Raw genomic sequence first — 16,156 nt, 5'->3', positions numbered from 1 at the left:
CGGGAAGGGTTGGTTTCTTGTTTATTCACTGACCCTCATTCACAGGCACCTCCTCTGTCCTTAGAAGGCCAATGGCACAAATTTGCTGTTTTCTGATTCTTCCTCTTCCCCCTCCGTACACCACCTCTCCCAAACCTCATGCAAAGCTGTTTCCCACCTCTTCTGACCCACACCTTTCTCTGGGCCTGCCCTTCTGCCAGGGCTGCAGCTGAGCACCATCAGGAGAAAACATGAACCTCTCTGGTCCTGGGGCTCAGGGTGAACTTCTTGCCTCCTTCCCTGTGTTATATGGCAGAGAGGAAGGGGGATGACACCATGGGTCCTGAACACCAAACAGGCAAGCTTGGGACTGAAGCTCAACAGCATAGCCCCCACACTGGGAAGGGGAGGGACTGCCTGAGAGGAGATTTCTCTGCCACAGCCAGAGAGCAGATGTGGAGTGGGGGTGGGTCTCTGGAGAAGCTCCTCGTTCTCACCCAGCCTGAGTTTCCTCCCTGCCCTCCTGTGACCTTGGGGCCCAGCTTGCCCTCCAGTCTCCTGGCTGCCCCTCCTTCTCCCTCCCTGCTTTCCACTGAGAGTTCTCAGAGTCCACCAGCTCCTGTCCCCTCCAGAAACCCTGATCTGAGCTGGCCCCTTCCTTCTAGCCATCCTGCCTAGGACACCCAGAGCTCCATGTGGTTCCGGCAGGGCCTCTCCCCTGAGATGGCAGCCCAGCTCATGCCCTGGCAGAGAGTGACACAAGGACCAGGCTTGTGCTGGCAACAGGCAGGGTCCATGGAGGACACAACAGGCAGGCTGTCTCTCCAGAGCCCCTGCCCCATCTCTCACCTGGCACAGTCAGCTCAACCCATCACATCCAGCCCAGTGTTCCCCGAAGTGCTCAGGATGCATTGGCCACCTGGGCACTTGATAACCTGAATCCCTTTCAGCCTGTCCCTCTTACTCACTGCTGGCCTCTAGGCTAAGACTCCTCACTGGCCACCTAGGGCTGTCTCAGCCTTTTGAGTTAGCCCTACCCTCTCTGCAGTAGGACGGGAAAGCACCCTTTTTCCATCAATAAACAAACACACCCTGATTGAGCTCCTAAGTGCCCAGCACTGGGGATCCATAATGGACCTAATACAGACGCTGTCATCTGAACCCGAGAGACACTGACAATGAGTGTTTCACCCAAATCATGTACCTCTCTCTCCCTCCTCACATGAGCCCACATGGCCTAGGTCGCCATGGGAAATCCACAGGAACAAAACACTTGTGTTCTGTTTCTATTGCTGGTCACAGTCCGTGTGAGCGTGAGCACGAGTGACTCTAGAACAGCAGGTCGTGGGATTTGGAAATGACATCAGTCATTTAGTTTCTAGGGGTGAAGTCACCACACTCTGTCCACTGGAGCATCGACTTCACCACCTAGAGAAGAGGGCAGCCCGAAGGGAGGGAGAAGGGCAGCGAGGCGAGCCTTAGTTCATTTGCCTATAAGTAGCAGGTAGGAGTGTCATTGCACAGATTAAGATGGTAGGAAAAACTGTATTACGTAGTTGCTGGAAGGCAACTAGAGTCAGACTCTAAACTCACATACAGCTGGACTGGCAGGAAACCTGATCCCTGTGGTTACTGTACCTCCTGCCTGCGCAGAATCGAACCAGAATCAGAGAGGTTCACATGGTCTGGAAAACTGAAGAAAGGCCGTTCTTCTTAGGGCCACCGTGGTTACTGCTGCATCCACAGTTTCCAGACCACCCAGATTTTTCGACTTGAAGAGGTTTTTGGTTTGGAACCCACATATAGAGTATGGGATCCTTTGCTGAATGAGGATCTCCCTGTGTTGAGCTCAGCTCAGGAAACACTCCCAGCAGCCATCTCTCCAAGGGCTTGCTGCTCATATGGGGCACGACCTGGGAGCTGAGCATACGTTCCAGCTCTGAGCTACTGCTCCAAACACACACAGCACTACCCTCTCACCACAAGGGGTACGTACTCTGGGATCATGTAACCCACATAGGCACGGCCTTTCCCACCTTGTTCTGCACAAACCAGGCAACAACACCATCTCTTCACGACTGCGGGCACTTTCACAAGCACAGAGCAGTGAGGACACACAGCTTCTGATCTGGAGCTGAAAAAATATCCCTGCGTCTAAGACATACTACGAACCTGGCACCTTTATGGAGAAAGACAAAAAGGAAAATGTCTAAAGCAAAACAAAAACAATATCTGAAAGATTGCCCTGCCACATGCATGTTTAGTTTCACTGTAACATGTACTTTGAGGAAATGGTTCTGTGGTTTGGATACAAGTTTGAGGACCCTGCTGCAGGTCTTCCTCCTGTGAGAGATGAGGAGGGACACAGTCCCAGGAGGGGGCAGTGGCCGACTGAAGGGACCACAGAGTTACAACAGAGCCTGGACTGAGCCCAGGAGCCCTGACAGCCAGGCCAGCAAGAGCCCTGACATGTTGTCTAACCCCCGCCCCGTGATGACTTCCTGGCATCCCTGAACAAGAGCTGAGCTTCTGCTCAGACCCCTCCCTGGAGAGGAAACCTCTCGGCTGCTGTGCAGCCATTCTGTGACAAGGATTCCAACACCTCGCTTGGTGAGCTGAAGTCTGCTCAGGGGCACATTTGGATGGGGGTGGGTGAGCACCCTAATCATGCTGATTCCTTCAAATCTACTTTGTCTGTGGAAGTGTCCTCTGCCCCACTCCTGTCTTTGAGGAAATGATCCCTTTATTCCTCAAAAAAACTGTGTAATGAAAATTTAAGTATAAAAATAAACAAAATGTCTCTGGAATGACCTCAAGGAAATGCCTCTACTCACCCAAACCCGCTCCCATCACCCCTCCATTCCTCCAGACCCACAAGAATAGCCGGCTCCCAGGATGGCAGGAAGAGAACCGCCAAGCCAGCTCCTGGGGGAGAGAGGCCCAAAGGAATGTGAGATCTTGCTAATTTCTTTTGGGAACGTGTCTTGGGATGGCTCTGCCTTCCTGCCCACCACCGTACTTCTGCCGGTTCCCGCTTTGTGGACTTACAGAACTCACAGGGTTGATTTCCTATCTTGTTATCCCACACAGCACTGCTTTTGTCCAACAAACACATTTCACCATAAAAGAAGTACACCAACGGGTTCCTTTTCATCATAGGCCTATTGCTAGTCCCCATTCCTCATCCACAGATTCAGGAAGCTCAGTGAACCTCGGGGAGGGCAAAGGAATCCACATGTAAGCATATAACAGTCAAACTGGTAGAAACCAAAGATAGGGGCCCGCCCAGCAGTGCAGTGGTTCAATTTGTGCACTCCGCTTCGGTGGCCCTGAGTTTGCTGGTTTGGATCCCAGGCGTGGACCTACACACCACTCATGAATCCACGCTGTGGCAGGCATCCCACAGACAAAAAACGGAGAAGGATGGACACAGATGTCAAGTGAGGCCCAATCTTCTTCAGAAAAAAAAGAAAACAAATATGAAGACAAAAGGCTGAAAGTGGACAGAGAGAAAAGCAATATACATTGCTTTAAGAGAAACAACAATAAGAGTAACAATAAGCTCTCATCAGAAATGATGGAAGTCTGAACATATTATTGAAAAATGAAGGCAAAGTAAAGACATTTTCAGGAAAACAAAGTGATGAGAATTTGTTGCCATCGGACCTGCACTGCAAGAAAGACTAAAAGCAGTTCCTCAGGCTGAAGGGAAATGATCCCCATCATAGGCAGGAAGGACAAAAGAGAAATAAAAGTGTAAATGTGATGAAATATAAAAGACTTTGTATACATTTCTTTCAAACATTAATGACTATTAAGGCAAAAATGTTTTAGGATTTATGGAATATAGTAGCAAATTGTATGACAAAAATAACTCAAAGGGTGGGAGGAAGGATAAATGGAAATATTTTATTGCAATTATCTTATATGAAGTGGTATAACATTAATTCAAAGTAGACTGTGATGTGTGAAAGAGCCATATTGCAATCCTACAGAACACACTAAAATACTACATAGAGATGTAACCAAAAGCCGATAAAGAAGACAAAAAGAGATACAACAAAAGAAGGCAGGAAAAGCGGGACACAGGAACAAAAAATTTATCACACAAATAGAAATCAAATAGCAATGTGATATTCTTCAACCTAACCCTATCAGTGGTTGCATTAAATGTAAGCAGATTAAAGACTCCAACTAAAGGGCAGAGATTGTCAGTCTGGATAAAAACTGCAAGACCAATTTTGTGCTGTTTAGAGGAGACACTCAAATATAAAGACATGGATAGGATGAGAGTAAAATTACGGAAGAAAAAATAAAGACATGTCCTGCAACTCCAATCCAAAGAAAACAGCCTTGCCCATGGAGTGTGCTCTTTAATTTTAGAATTTTTGGCCACCTATGAGATAAAATAGAGTGTCTTCGTAGAATTATTATTCGACTTTTTCCCATATTTTATTTCCATTTCTCTTAATCTGAGTGAACTAAGACTTCATTATGTTTTAATTATATTTTACTGTGAACTGTCTTGTCTTTTGCCCATTCTTCTATCAGGTCTTAGTCTTTTTCTTTTGAATTTTCAGATTTCTTTACATATTAGATAGATTAGCTCTTTAATTTGGTATATGTTGCATTAGTTTTTTTCCAAGTTTGCTGTCTGTATTTTGAATTTGCTTACACTGCTTTTCGACATACAAATTAAAAAAGTTTTTATTTATATATCAAAGTTTATTTATCAATCTTTTCTTTCAAGATTTCTAGATTTAGAGTCATTGCTAGAAAGGCTTTGCCCTTTCTAAGTTTATAAAGAAATTTACCCATGTTTATTTCTAGTGTATGTATGGTATTATTTTGTATATTTGAATCTCTTATCTATTTGGAGTTTATTCTGGTGGTGTATGTGAAATGTGACTCCAACTTCATCTCTTAGAAAATCACTGTCTACTTGATCCAATATCATTTGTTAAAAAGTCCGTCATTTCCCCAATGATCTGAAATGCCCCCTTATGAAAAACTACATTTCCATATGTACTTGGGAATGTTTCTGGATTTTCTGTTCTGTCTGATTGGTCTCTGTCTTTCCATGAGTCAGAGCCACACTGTTTTCAGGAAAGAAGTTTTATAAGATGTTTTTAATATCTGACAAGGTTAATCCTCTCCATTACTAGTCCTTTTTCTTTTTGTCACAATTTTCCTAGCTAATCTTCCTTGCTTATTTTCCAGGTAAATTTAGAAATGTCTAGAACTTGTGCAACATTAGGAAAAAGATTTTATATTTTCATAGGAATCACATTAAATGTATATATTACTTTGGGAAGAAATTCTACCTTTTTGATTTAGATCCGTCCTAACTGAGAACTAAGCCTAGCTTTCTATAACTCAGGTCTATTTTTGTGTTTTTAGGAGTATTTAAAAGTTTTCCTCGAACATAATTTTCACAATTCGGGTTAAGCTTTTCCTAGCATCCTGGTTTTTTGGTTGCTACTAACAGATTTTCTTTTCAGTTATATCTTCAAACTGATGGTTGTTTGTATCTGAGAAAGCTATGGATTTCATCCTAATTTAAAAAGAATCTCAAGCTTACAGAGAAGCTGCAAGTACAATACAAAGAACTTTTGTTTTCTTGAGCCATTAGAGAGTAAAGTTACTGACAGGGCGCTCTGTCACTTCCCAAATACTTTAGTGTGTGATTCCTACAAACAAGGACACTCTTCTATAACCACAATCCAGGCATCAAACCAAGGAAACTAACACTGATATCATCAATACCATCCAATCTTTAGACATCTAATCATTTGCCTTACTATGTTTACTAATTGGATTAATCCACACAGAGATTTCTATAACAAATCTCCCACATCCCCATCGTCCCCTATGTGGGTCCCCTCCTTCCTCCATGCAGGCACTGACACTCCACATCAGCAGCCCCTTTGTGCCAAAGCCCACCTCACCCTAATCAGCCTGCTCTGACAAATTGCAACAGCCTGCCCTCTGTAGAGGCCCCTGTCTCCCCACTTGAGCTCCAATACCACCTACTAGGCCAGCCCCTAGTGTGAACACCCTGCTCACCCCACTTCGGCATCCACTCCCTGCACTGGGCTGCCATCCTCACCTCACAGGTAGTCTGACACCCCAAGCTGTGCTGCCCAGTGCAGGGTGTCTGAGCCAATGTGAGGTGAGGAGGGTGTCCACATAGTAGAGAGGCCTGACGTGAGCACCTTCTCCACCCCACAATGCCACGACTTGGACACCTCGCTCTGGTCCACTGTGGTTCTCCTGCCACAGTCACCACTGAGATTGTGCTCTGTTTCTTTAACTAAGGTTCTATCGCTTTTTAAGAGGATTGGGATCAACCTGTTTAGAACCAACAGTATTTTCAATTCCATGACTCACCCCTCTTTTTCTATCATGGGGAGATAATCAACATAACTCATTTAGAGAATGGTACCAGGATATCAGAAATGTCGTTCTCTGGGCAGTGGTGTGAGAATACTGCTTTGCCTCCCTGGCATCTGTTCCCATTTCATGAGGTATCAGTAATTCAGTAAGGAGGATAGCTTTGGGGAGAATTAACACTCTTTCATTCTCAGGACCCAGGATTTGGAGAAAGCAGACTCCAGCCAGTCAAAGGCTGTGACCTGGGCTTATACAGATCAGAGCCTCTGACCAACTCTACAGGCACCTAGAGCAGCATGACAGATTAAGCTTTACTGGGACAGCCTCTGTATATCTCCCATCCCACAGGCTCTTCTTACAAGACTGCAACACTCCTCCCACTCACAGGCAGGGTCTATGCCCTTTCCTATTTAACTGGGGCCAGGGATGCCTTTTGATTGCCCCAAGCAGTGAAATAGGGTAGAATGGATGCATTATGACATCAAAGTCTAGAAAATAAAAAGAAGACAGCTTCTGCCTGGCTCGCCTTTGGGAGACACTCAATCTGGGGAATCCAAGCATCACGTTGCGAGGAAGATTTGATAATCCCATGAACAGAGACTACTTGAGAGGCCCTCATGTAGAGGAAGGGACGTGCCGAGCAGACAGCCAGCACCAACCACTGGGCACATGTGAGCGAGCCTTCAAGTTTCTGAAGGTTTCAAATTCTGGCCTCCAGGCTTCAAGCCTCGCCTGACTCCAGGGGGTGCAAAGGGGAGCTGTCCACACTAAAACCTAAACAAATGCAGATTTGTGGGCAAAATCAGTGTGGTTTGTTCTTTTAAACAACTCAATCTTTAGTAACTGGAACAAGCCCTCTTTAGCAATACTCCCACTCCATGTGTAAATGCCTCTAACCATGGCTTACACCAGCGTTATCTGATCACTGCTGGCTTTGGCTTTCTATCAGAAGTGAGGAATCTCATCTCAATGCCCCCAAGTCTCATCCAGAAAGGGGCTTCCATAATGATCATCCTCAATAATGACGTCCAAAGAGAGCCAAGGAAATGAAGATAGCGTTGGATCTATCATCACAGGTTGCTGGGGCTCAGGGACCTGCTACTGGTTGATCAACATCCCCAACCATCCTGAGAGCAGCCAGCAGTTCCTGCTTTCTGTGAGTATGGCCAGCACTGAGACAACAGGTACGAGCGCTTGTGTGGTGACTGATAAGCTCTTGCTCCATTCAGGCCCGAGGACTTGATCAGACAGCAGTGTGAGACATTCAGAGGGAATCTTATGTGATAAAGGCCACAACACTGAGGAGACACTTGGAGTTAGATGACAAGGAGGAAGCATCAGCAGCTGTGACCTGGGCAGCCTTCCTGGGGACATGTGGCCACTGCCGCTCCTGGTGGCGTGTCTTCTGTCCCACAGGGGAGAGTCAGGTGAGTGACTGTCCCCACTAACAGAGGTCCAGCATCATCCTGCACTGGCTCAGCCCTGCTCAGACGCTGCACTCAGACACATCCTAGTGCTGGTTCATCCAAGGAACTTTCTGAACTCCAGGTCCAAACTCCCTCAAACACCAGCAAAGCTGACGCATAATGAAAACTCAGCAGTAATGGCAGGGTGGAACGCTGTTCCCCACAAGGGCCAGCAGGTGCTGTTCCTCCCCAGGCCCTACCCTTGTCATCTGGAAAGCGGGTTCTTTTACAAAGGCCTCTGGAAGGAGGCTGGAAGATGGGAATGAGAAATAATTAATTCCCCAGGAAAGGGCAGCTTGGAGAAAGCGGCTGGCTTCTGAAATCAAAATAGGGCCCACAAGCTTTCTAACTCAGTGACCTAAAATCTATCCTCCAAATCCACTCCCTTCTCCAAACTTTGTCACTATCATGCCGCCCAGGAAAGAAGCTAAGGACTCAGTTGATCCCAGAGCTGGCGGCATTCCAGTTCTCTTAACACTGATGTTCAGCTGGATCACTCTCAAGGTCTCTCTGGTAATTTTTCAGTCAATGGGCACAGCAGCTTTAGCAGCTCCATCTTGCCTGCTGCTCAGAACCCCACCAGGACTATCCCAACCTACCCTCCTCAGAGGCTAACTGGGAGCCATTCCTTTGGGCAGAAAAGACATTTACTGGGTACCTACGACCTGTCAGGCTCAAGCAGATGCAAAGCAAACACAGCCCAGCATCTTGAGCTCATGTTCTGAATATTACAGACCAGCAGCCCAGTGAGGTCTGGAAAAGAAGAGCAGGGAGAGGACCCAGAGAACGTCAGGGAAATGATTTTCCAGGATTCAGCAGGCCTCCATCATTTGTTCCAAACACCATTCCTGTCTGCCACATATGAGACTACAGCAGGAATTAAGGACGAAGGCTGCTCTTCTCTTTGTCAAAGAGAGAATTTGAGTCTGGAGGGTCACTAGGCAAGCCAGGTTTGGCACCGCAGGAACCTGCAGGGCCCCCTTCTTGGTTGCTTCTGTCTACTACAGACCCCACTATCTGCCACCCCAACTCCTTCCCACCCTGCTCTCCTTTGTCCCATCTCCCTGGTCGAGCCTGTGACTGCATGAGCACAGCAGAGTAGAATTCTTCTTTCAGGGAAAATCATCTGAGGCTATGAGGCTAATACTTATTCTTGTCCGAATCTGGCATTTCTCTGATCCAGACTCCAGAGAAAAGACAAAACTGTGAGAGTTTCCTCGTGTGTAAGGACTTTGTGCTGACAGCAGCCGCTCGTTGCTGAGGAAGGTGAGGAGAAGCATGTGGCCCCACCCTTCTGGCAACCCTTCACAGAGAACTGCCTTCTCAGGGGCTGCAGACCTGGACCACCTAGGAACAATGAAGAACCCTTCAAAGGACAGGCAAGCTTTGGGGAGAAAGGAACAGGTCAGTGCAAGGGGCCGGTGGAAGAGACGGGCTGGTCAAAGGCGGCATCGGGAGGAGGCTGAGGTTATGCTCCGAAGCCCAGAGTGCACAGGGGAGAAATTCACAGTTTTGCTTAGACACAGGCAAGCTCTGCATCTGACTGAGCACCCAGACATTGATCAGGAGCCTCCACTCAGTATGGAATGCCAAGAAGCAGAGGACACGGGGATGCTCAGCCCCAGAGCCTCACCCCTGTAATTCCTCCTCAGTCCAGTCCTGCCATGTCCCAAGCCGTCCTGCCTCCTTCATGGTTCCTGGGGTGCATCTCCTGTGACTGCACGTCCCACTCTGCTCTGTGCAGCGTAACCCACTTCACCCTGAGGCTCCACAACATCCAGGAGCAGGAAAGGACCCAGCAGGTCATCCCTGTGAGAGGAGCCATCCCCCACCCAGACTACAAGCTTAAGACTACAAACCTAAGAATTTCTCCAAGGACATTGTGTCACTAAGGGTAGGGCTCATTCTCCAATGCTTCTTGCACACTTTAATCCTGAGGTTGTGCATCCCCCACGACCTCATTCCTGTCCCTCCTTCCCAGTATGACCCTTTCACTTGTCTCAGGGCTGTGGAGAAGGCAACCCCATGACAGTCCCTGGAGTCTTTGTGAATTCCTTTCCTCTGCCCTGAACTTGAAGAGGACGGCCAACCTGACTGCCTCTATGAGCCCCCTCAGGCTGCCCAGGAGGAGAGAGCTGGCAAAGCCAGGGACGATGTGCAGTGTGGCTGACTGGGAGCGCCTTGGTGGGAAGACTCCCTCGGCCATAAAACTGCGAGAGGTAGAGCTTGATATCCAAAGGGATGAGCAACGCATCTCTCACTACAAAGACCATTACAACACCGTCACCCAGATATGTGTGGGGGACCCAACAAAGAGAAACACTCTTTTTAAGGTGAGATCCCCAGCACTGTCCACGCCCAGCCTGGGGTACAGCCAAGCTTGAGAAGATCTGGGACAGAGGCAACTAGCTATATCCTTATGTACTCAGCCTTGTCACCAAGTCAGTCTGGTGTCCTGTCACCCTGCAGGGATAGGAGCCTATCACACAGCCGCTTATAGGCAAAATCTACCTGGAGGAGGAGAAGAAAGGAATTGTCAGGGCCAGGCTGGGGCTCCAGAAGCAAAGAGGGCACAAAGGTTTTCCTGGCCCACATCTCACTCCCAGTCCCCAGAGACCACTTAACCTCAGGGCATAAGGGAGGGGAGGAGCAGGAGAAGGCCCAGCCCAGCCCCTCCTCCCCTGCCCACAGCAGGAGCTCAGTGGCTCCCTTGTGTGAAAGAAGGTGGCTCAGGACATTGTCTCTTTTGGAAAAAAGAAGGGGAAACCTCCACCTGTCCACACCAGGACCTCGAGCTTTCTTCGCTGGGGAAAACTGCCTCCAGGATTGATCCATCTGTCTTCTCTGGTTCAGAAGTCAGAAATGCACTGGGTAGAGGAGGATGGAGGGGAGGCTGCCAGGGACTCACTAACCTTCCATCTTTAGAGTGGAAATCATTAATTCTTTCTTTATTCACCAACATGTCCTCTAGCCTATATTAGATTGAATAAATTTGTCAACAATCTCTGAATCTTGTCTATAAGAATGGATTGAGAATAGTAAACTCATTTTTAAAATATCCACCTTAGAGAAGGCTGGACTAGAAAGAAGTAGTCTCCTCAACGTTTGCCGTTGATGTGCTTCAACTATAGGAAAAAGTTTACTGGGTAGAAAAGTAACACATGTTCATATTAGAAAGACAGTTAAAGGAAGAACAGACAAATAAGAAGGTTAAAATTCCCAAGAATTTCACCACTCCGAGATCATCATCATTAGTGCTTAAGCACGTTGGTGTCCCCTCTTTTTCTGTGCCTTCATAACCTTCCATTGATTTAACAGAATTGGCATCGGGCTGTTTAGAATTCATAATCTCTTCTTTTCCAATACTCCCTCATCTGTCATCATTCTGGAGAGGATGTTGGGATAACCTGTTGGCAAATACTTCTGTTAGGCCCAGGCACATCAGAGCCATGATTCACTGGACCCGGGACAGAGAGTACTTAATGGATAGTAATTATTAGGATGATCGGCATGCATTTCCCCATCATCTGTCACCAGTAACCAGAATTTCTCAAGGGCAACTCCCTCCTCAGAAAATAGATGCTCTGATTGGGGAGGAACAATCCCCCTCTCAGGTCCAGGGGTGCTCAATGACTCAAGAATAAACCATTTAGGCATTCAATTCTGATGGACTCAATGATGGTTTGTTTTGGTCCCATGAATATCAAGTCCAGGATTTTATTCAAGACTGTGGGATAAAGGAAGCTCTCTTTGTCACAGAATATTTACATTTAAAGAGGGGATTCTAAATATTCCAAAATACAAGGCTGGACTTGTGGTCAGAGAGGCAGTGAGGTTACCTCTCTCGGGGGGTCTGTGTGTGTCCAGCTCTACATGTCCCTCAGGCAGGTCCAGACTATCTCCCACCACCAAGCAGACCCCCACCACAGCCCCTACTGTCCTACTCTCTAACCACAGATTCTCAGTCTACTCAAGGTGATCGCCATCTTCTCAAGGGCAGGAGCCATCTGACTCATTTCCTTGGAGCAAGCTTCCTAAATAGCTATTCATGAATTCATCAGTATGGAAAAAGAGCCAAGAGCTGAGAAATGGAGACAATCTAGATTCAGTCACTGAGGGGCTTCTGGGGTCCAGCTCCTCTGCTGGCTGCAGCACAGGCTTCACATTCTTGCTCTTTCTTCTTGATTTCACCTTGTGACTCAGCACTGGGAGTGCAAGTGTGGTTGGTGACAATGCTACTGTCACCTACCCCAAGCCAGAGAACTTCAACAAACCACCTTGCAGATGACACACAAAAACCAGAAGAGCACCGGTGTAGGAGGTCTGTGAGGTCTTGAGCCACCACTCCTGCCTTGCCCTTGCGGACTGTGTGTCTGGAAAGAAGTAACACCAGCAGCTGTGACTTCGGCAGACCTTCAGGAAAGATGCAGCCACTCCTGCTTTTGTTAGTGTTTCTTCTGCCTCCTGAGGCTGGGACAGGTGAGTGACCATCCCCATTCCAGAAACCCCAGCCCATCTCACAAAACCCTCTGGACTCCTCAGCCTTCTGCCCAGTATAGTCAGGGATTTTCTTCGGTTGGAACCCAAGAACTTTTTAGATGCCAGCCTCTAGCCCAAACCTACACTAACAAGTCTGATGCTGCATGGACACTCAAAAAGGATGGCAGGAAGGAAGGCTGTTCACTAGAAGGTTTAGTGTGTAAGCCTCTCGCTTATCACCTGGGAAGTGGGTTGTTCATAGAAAGGCATTTGGCAGAGGATGGGAAGCTACAAATGACAAGTAGTTAAAATCCTTCACTCCAACCCAAGAAAGGCCGGCTCAGAAAAATCGGGTGTGGTAATAAGAGTTGTCCTGGACCCAGCTTAAGATTCAGTTTCATTTCCTGGAAACTTCACCCCCTCAGCCCTGCCAAGGAGAGAAGCCCAGGGAGCAGCTGATCTCTGAAGCCGCTGGATCACTGCATGCAGGGCGCCCCATTGCCATGGCTCTGCCGTGGTCCTGGGCAGCACATTTTCAGCCCCACCTCCCCCTGCTGTCTCAGGCCTTTGGCTGCTCCACACAGTGTCCCCTGTCCAGGCCAATGGCCTTCAATCCCACCAGCACGATCCCCACCAAACCTCAGCAGAAAGCTAAGTAAAGGACATTTATTCATGCAGCCACAAAAGGCTTACTGAGATCCTAGGACGGGTTAGACCCTCGGATATGAGGATCGTAGAAAATCCAGCACCATAAGCTCACGGACAGATTATTAGAAACGGGCACCAGTTGAGACATTAGCAGAGGCTCAGCAGGCTTGTGAGACTCACTGAGACAGAAGGCGTAGCAGAACCCTGTCCACGATCCGCTGGGCTCCACCATCATGAAGACAGCTCTGATCTCCTCCATGCATGGTCTGAAGTAGGACAGGGACAACAAGCACTGTCATCCGTTTTCTCACAGGAGGTTCTGAGGCTTGACATTCAGAAAAGGTTATTCTCCTACTGGGAGAACCTGGGAGGACACTCTCCAGTGGCAGCAGGGCACTATAGACCCCACCCTCAATCACCACCTTCCAGAGACTTCCCTCCTGACCACACCCATTCCCAGAAAGCCCATCTTCGAGTCTTTTCTTTCAGAGGACATCATCGGAGGACATGAGGCCAAGCCCCACTCCCGCCCCTACATGGTGTTTGTTCAGTTTCTGCAGGGGAACAAAATGAAGAGGTGTGGCGGTGTCCTCGTGCAAGAGGACTTTGTTCTGACTGCTGCTCACTGCCGGGGAAGGTGAGGGGCTGCAGACAACTGACACCTCCTGAGACCCCCTACAGGGACCTCTGCCCAGGTGCTGCAGCCCAGGGGAGCTCTCCTGGATCCCGGTAACTCAGGGCCATGACAGGTCTTGAGAGGAGCCATCTGAGAGCAAGGCTGGGTGATGGAAAGTGAGAAATAGGAGAGGTAAGCTTTGGGGTCAGAGGGTCTGAAGTGAGAGCAAGTGGCTGAGTTGAGAAGAGAGACCACACTGGCCAAATGAAGCAGCTGTGGAGGATAAAAGCATGCATTAGGTTCAAAATGTAAACTCAGAGTATTTTCCCAATATTACTCGAGGGCTAGAGAAAGCATCCAGGAAACGTACCCTCAATGTCATTGAGAAGCACAGGGGACACAGTCACTCAGTGCCCAGTCCTCCACTTGTTTCGATTTTCACTGACTGCAGCCCTGCCCTACAGCCTGTCACCCGCCCTTTATGGCTCCAGGGTTCGATCTCTTTTGATTCCATGCACCCCACCACCTCACTCTACTTTCTACACAGATTAATCAGTGTCATTCTTGGAGCCCACAACATCCGGAAGCAGGAGAAGACCCAGCAAGTCATCACTGTGAGACAAGCCATCTGCCACCCAGACTATAAAGGTAAGGAGTTCTCCAATGACATCATGTTACTAAAGGTAAGGGAACCTCCCTGCTGCTCTTGCTGTCCTGGGTCCAGATTGCTTCCCCTCCCATGGGACCTGTCCTTTCCCTGCTTCCCATCCTGTCTGCCTGACTATTCCCGGTGGCTCAGGAGAGAGGGAAGTCAGTGCAGCCCCATCGCACTGTCCGGGCCCAGGAGGCCAGTGGCTGAGCTGGACTTTCTTGCCTCTTCTCATCAGCTGGAGAGAGAGGCCAAGCTGACTGCAGCTGTGAGGACCCTCAGCCTGCCCTGGGGCACAGCCCAGGTGAGGCCCGGAGAGCTGTGCAGTGTGGCCGGCTGGGGGAGAGTCACCCCAAATGGCAGAGGGTCAAACACTCTGCAGGAGGTGGAGCTGACCGTGCAGCAGGACCGGGTGTGCGAATCCTACTTACGCAATTACAACAGTAACACTCAGTTGTGCGTGGGGGACCCAAAGGAAGAGAAGTCTTCCTTTAAGGTGAGACAGGGCATCTGCCTAGGTCAGCTTTGGGGAGAGGGGTGTTTCGGGACCTGGAGACCCAAGCAGTAGGGACTCCTTCACCCCCTAGACTCTGATCTTTCATCTGGGAAGAGAAGAGGGGAGCAGCCAGAGTGGGGAGTCACAGGCCTTCTGGGAACCTACCAGGGGCCTGAGATGCACCCAGACATGATGTTCCATCCGGAAGGTGAATTTGCAACACTCTGCCCCACGCCGGGCACAGGTGTTAGAAAACTGCTCCCTGGGTGTGCAGCAGTCAAACCAGGTGGCTCCTCAGAGCTGGCTCCCATCTTGGTTAAATGGCTCACCCTCCATGCTGAGTGTCAGCCTCACCTGCCTGCTTCCATGTCCTTAAATGGTAGAGCAAATAACAGTCCCACAGTGCCCTCATGGGAGAGGATCTGGGACCTGGGGGAGGAGAGGGAGCCACCCCCTGAGTGAAATGAAGCTGGGACAATGTCCAGAGTCTGCAGTGGGCAGCTGAGGGGCCCACAGGGACCTGCTCTGCTCTCTGATCTCCCACATGGAGGCCACCCAGGCGGCCTTCACTGAGAGGGCGTTTCGGATGCAGGTGGGCAGGACCCACGAAGCAGAGGCTCAGTCCTCCCTGCTCTCTCTCTACAGGGGGACTCCGGGGGCCCTCTTGTGTGTGAGAATGTGATCCAAGGCCTTGTCTCCTATGGACGAAGAGATGGGACTCCTCCACAGGCCTTCACGAAAGTCTCGAGTTTCCTGCCCTGAATAAAGGAAACCATGAAAAAGCTCTAAATCTGGGAACCAGCCAATCTTCTCTGGAGCTGATCCAGAAACACCCAGAAACTAAATAAATGTCTCTGAGCTGAGCAGGAAGGGCTGGTTTCTTGTTTATTCACTGACCCTCATTCACAGGCACCTACTCTGTGCTTAGAAGGCCAGTGACACAAATCTGCTGTTTCCTGCTTCCTCCTCCCACAACCACCTCCCCCAAACCTCAAGCAAAGCTGTTCCCCAGCTCCTTCTGACCCACACCTTTCTCTGGATCTGCCCTTCTGCCAGGGCTTCAGCTGAGCACCATCAGGAGAAAACATGAACCTCTCTGGTCCTGGGGCTCAGGGTGAACTTCTTACCTCCTTCCCTGTGTTATACAGCAGAGAGGAAGGGAGATGACACCACGGGTCCCGGACACCAAGCCGGCAAGCCTGGGGCTGAAGCTCAATTGCTTAGCCACCCACAACGGGGAGAGGAGAGGCTGCCTGAGTAGGAGCTTTGTCCCCCACAGCCAGGGAGCTGATGCAGAGTCAGGGTGGGTCTCTGGAGAAGCTCCTCCTTCTCACCCAGCCTGAGTTTCCTCCCTGCCCTCCTGTAATCTTGGGGTCCAGCTTGGCCTCCAGTCTCCTGGCTGCCCCTTCTTCTCCATCCCTGCTTTCCAC

General features: G+C 49.1%; 1 protein-coding gene across 1 annotated transcript; it reads left to right on the top strand.

Annotated features, from left to right (window-relative positions):
• The first annotated feature begins 12,129 nt into the window (after window positions 1-12,129).
• LOC106828030 (granzyme H-like) lies at window positions 12,130-15,588 on the top strand. The gene is made up of 5 exons (XM_014836268.3): window positions 12,130-12,317; window positions 13,455-13,602; window positions 14,129-14,264; window positions 14,469-14,726; window positions 15,372-15,588. Exons 1-5 carry the CDS (start codon window positions 12,263-12,265, stop codon window positions 15,486-15,488), a joined length of 714 nt encoding a protein of 237 aa, XP_014691754.3. The 5' UTR covers window positions 12,130-12,262; the 3' UTR covers window positions 15,489-15,588.
• The last annotated feature ends 568 nt before the right edge of the window (window positions 15,589-16,156 follow it).

This window comes from Equus asinus, chromosome 2 (genome assembly GCF_041296235.1).
Source record: "Equus asinus isolate D_3611 breed Donkey chromosome 2, EquAss-T2T_v2, whole genome shotgun sequence".
Taxonomy (NCBI): domain Eukaryota; kingdom Metazoa; phylum Chordata; class Mammalia; order Perissodactyla; family Equidae; genus Equus; species Equus asinus.
The sequence above is the reverse complement of the archived record's forward strand: the minus strand, read 5'-3'. Positions and strand labels throughout refer to the sequence as shown.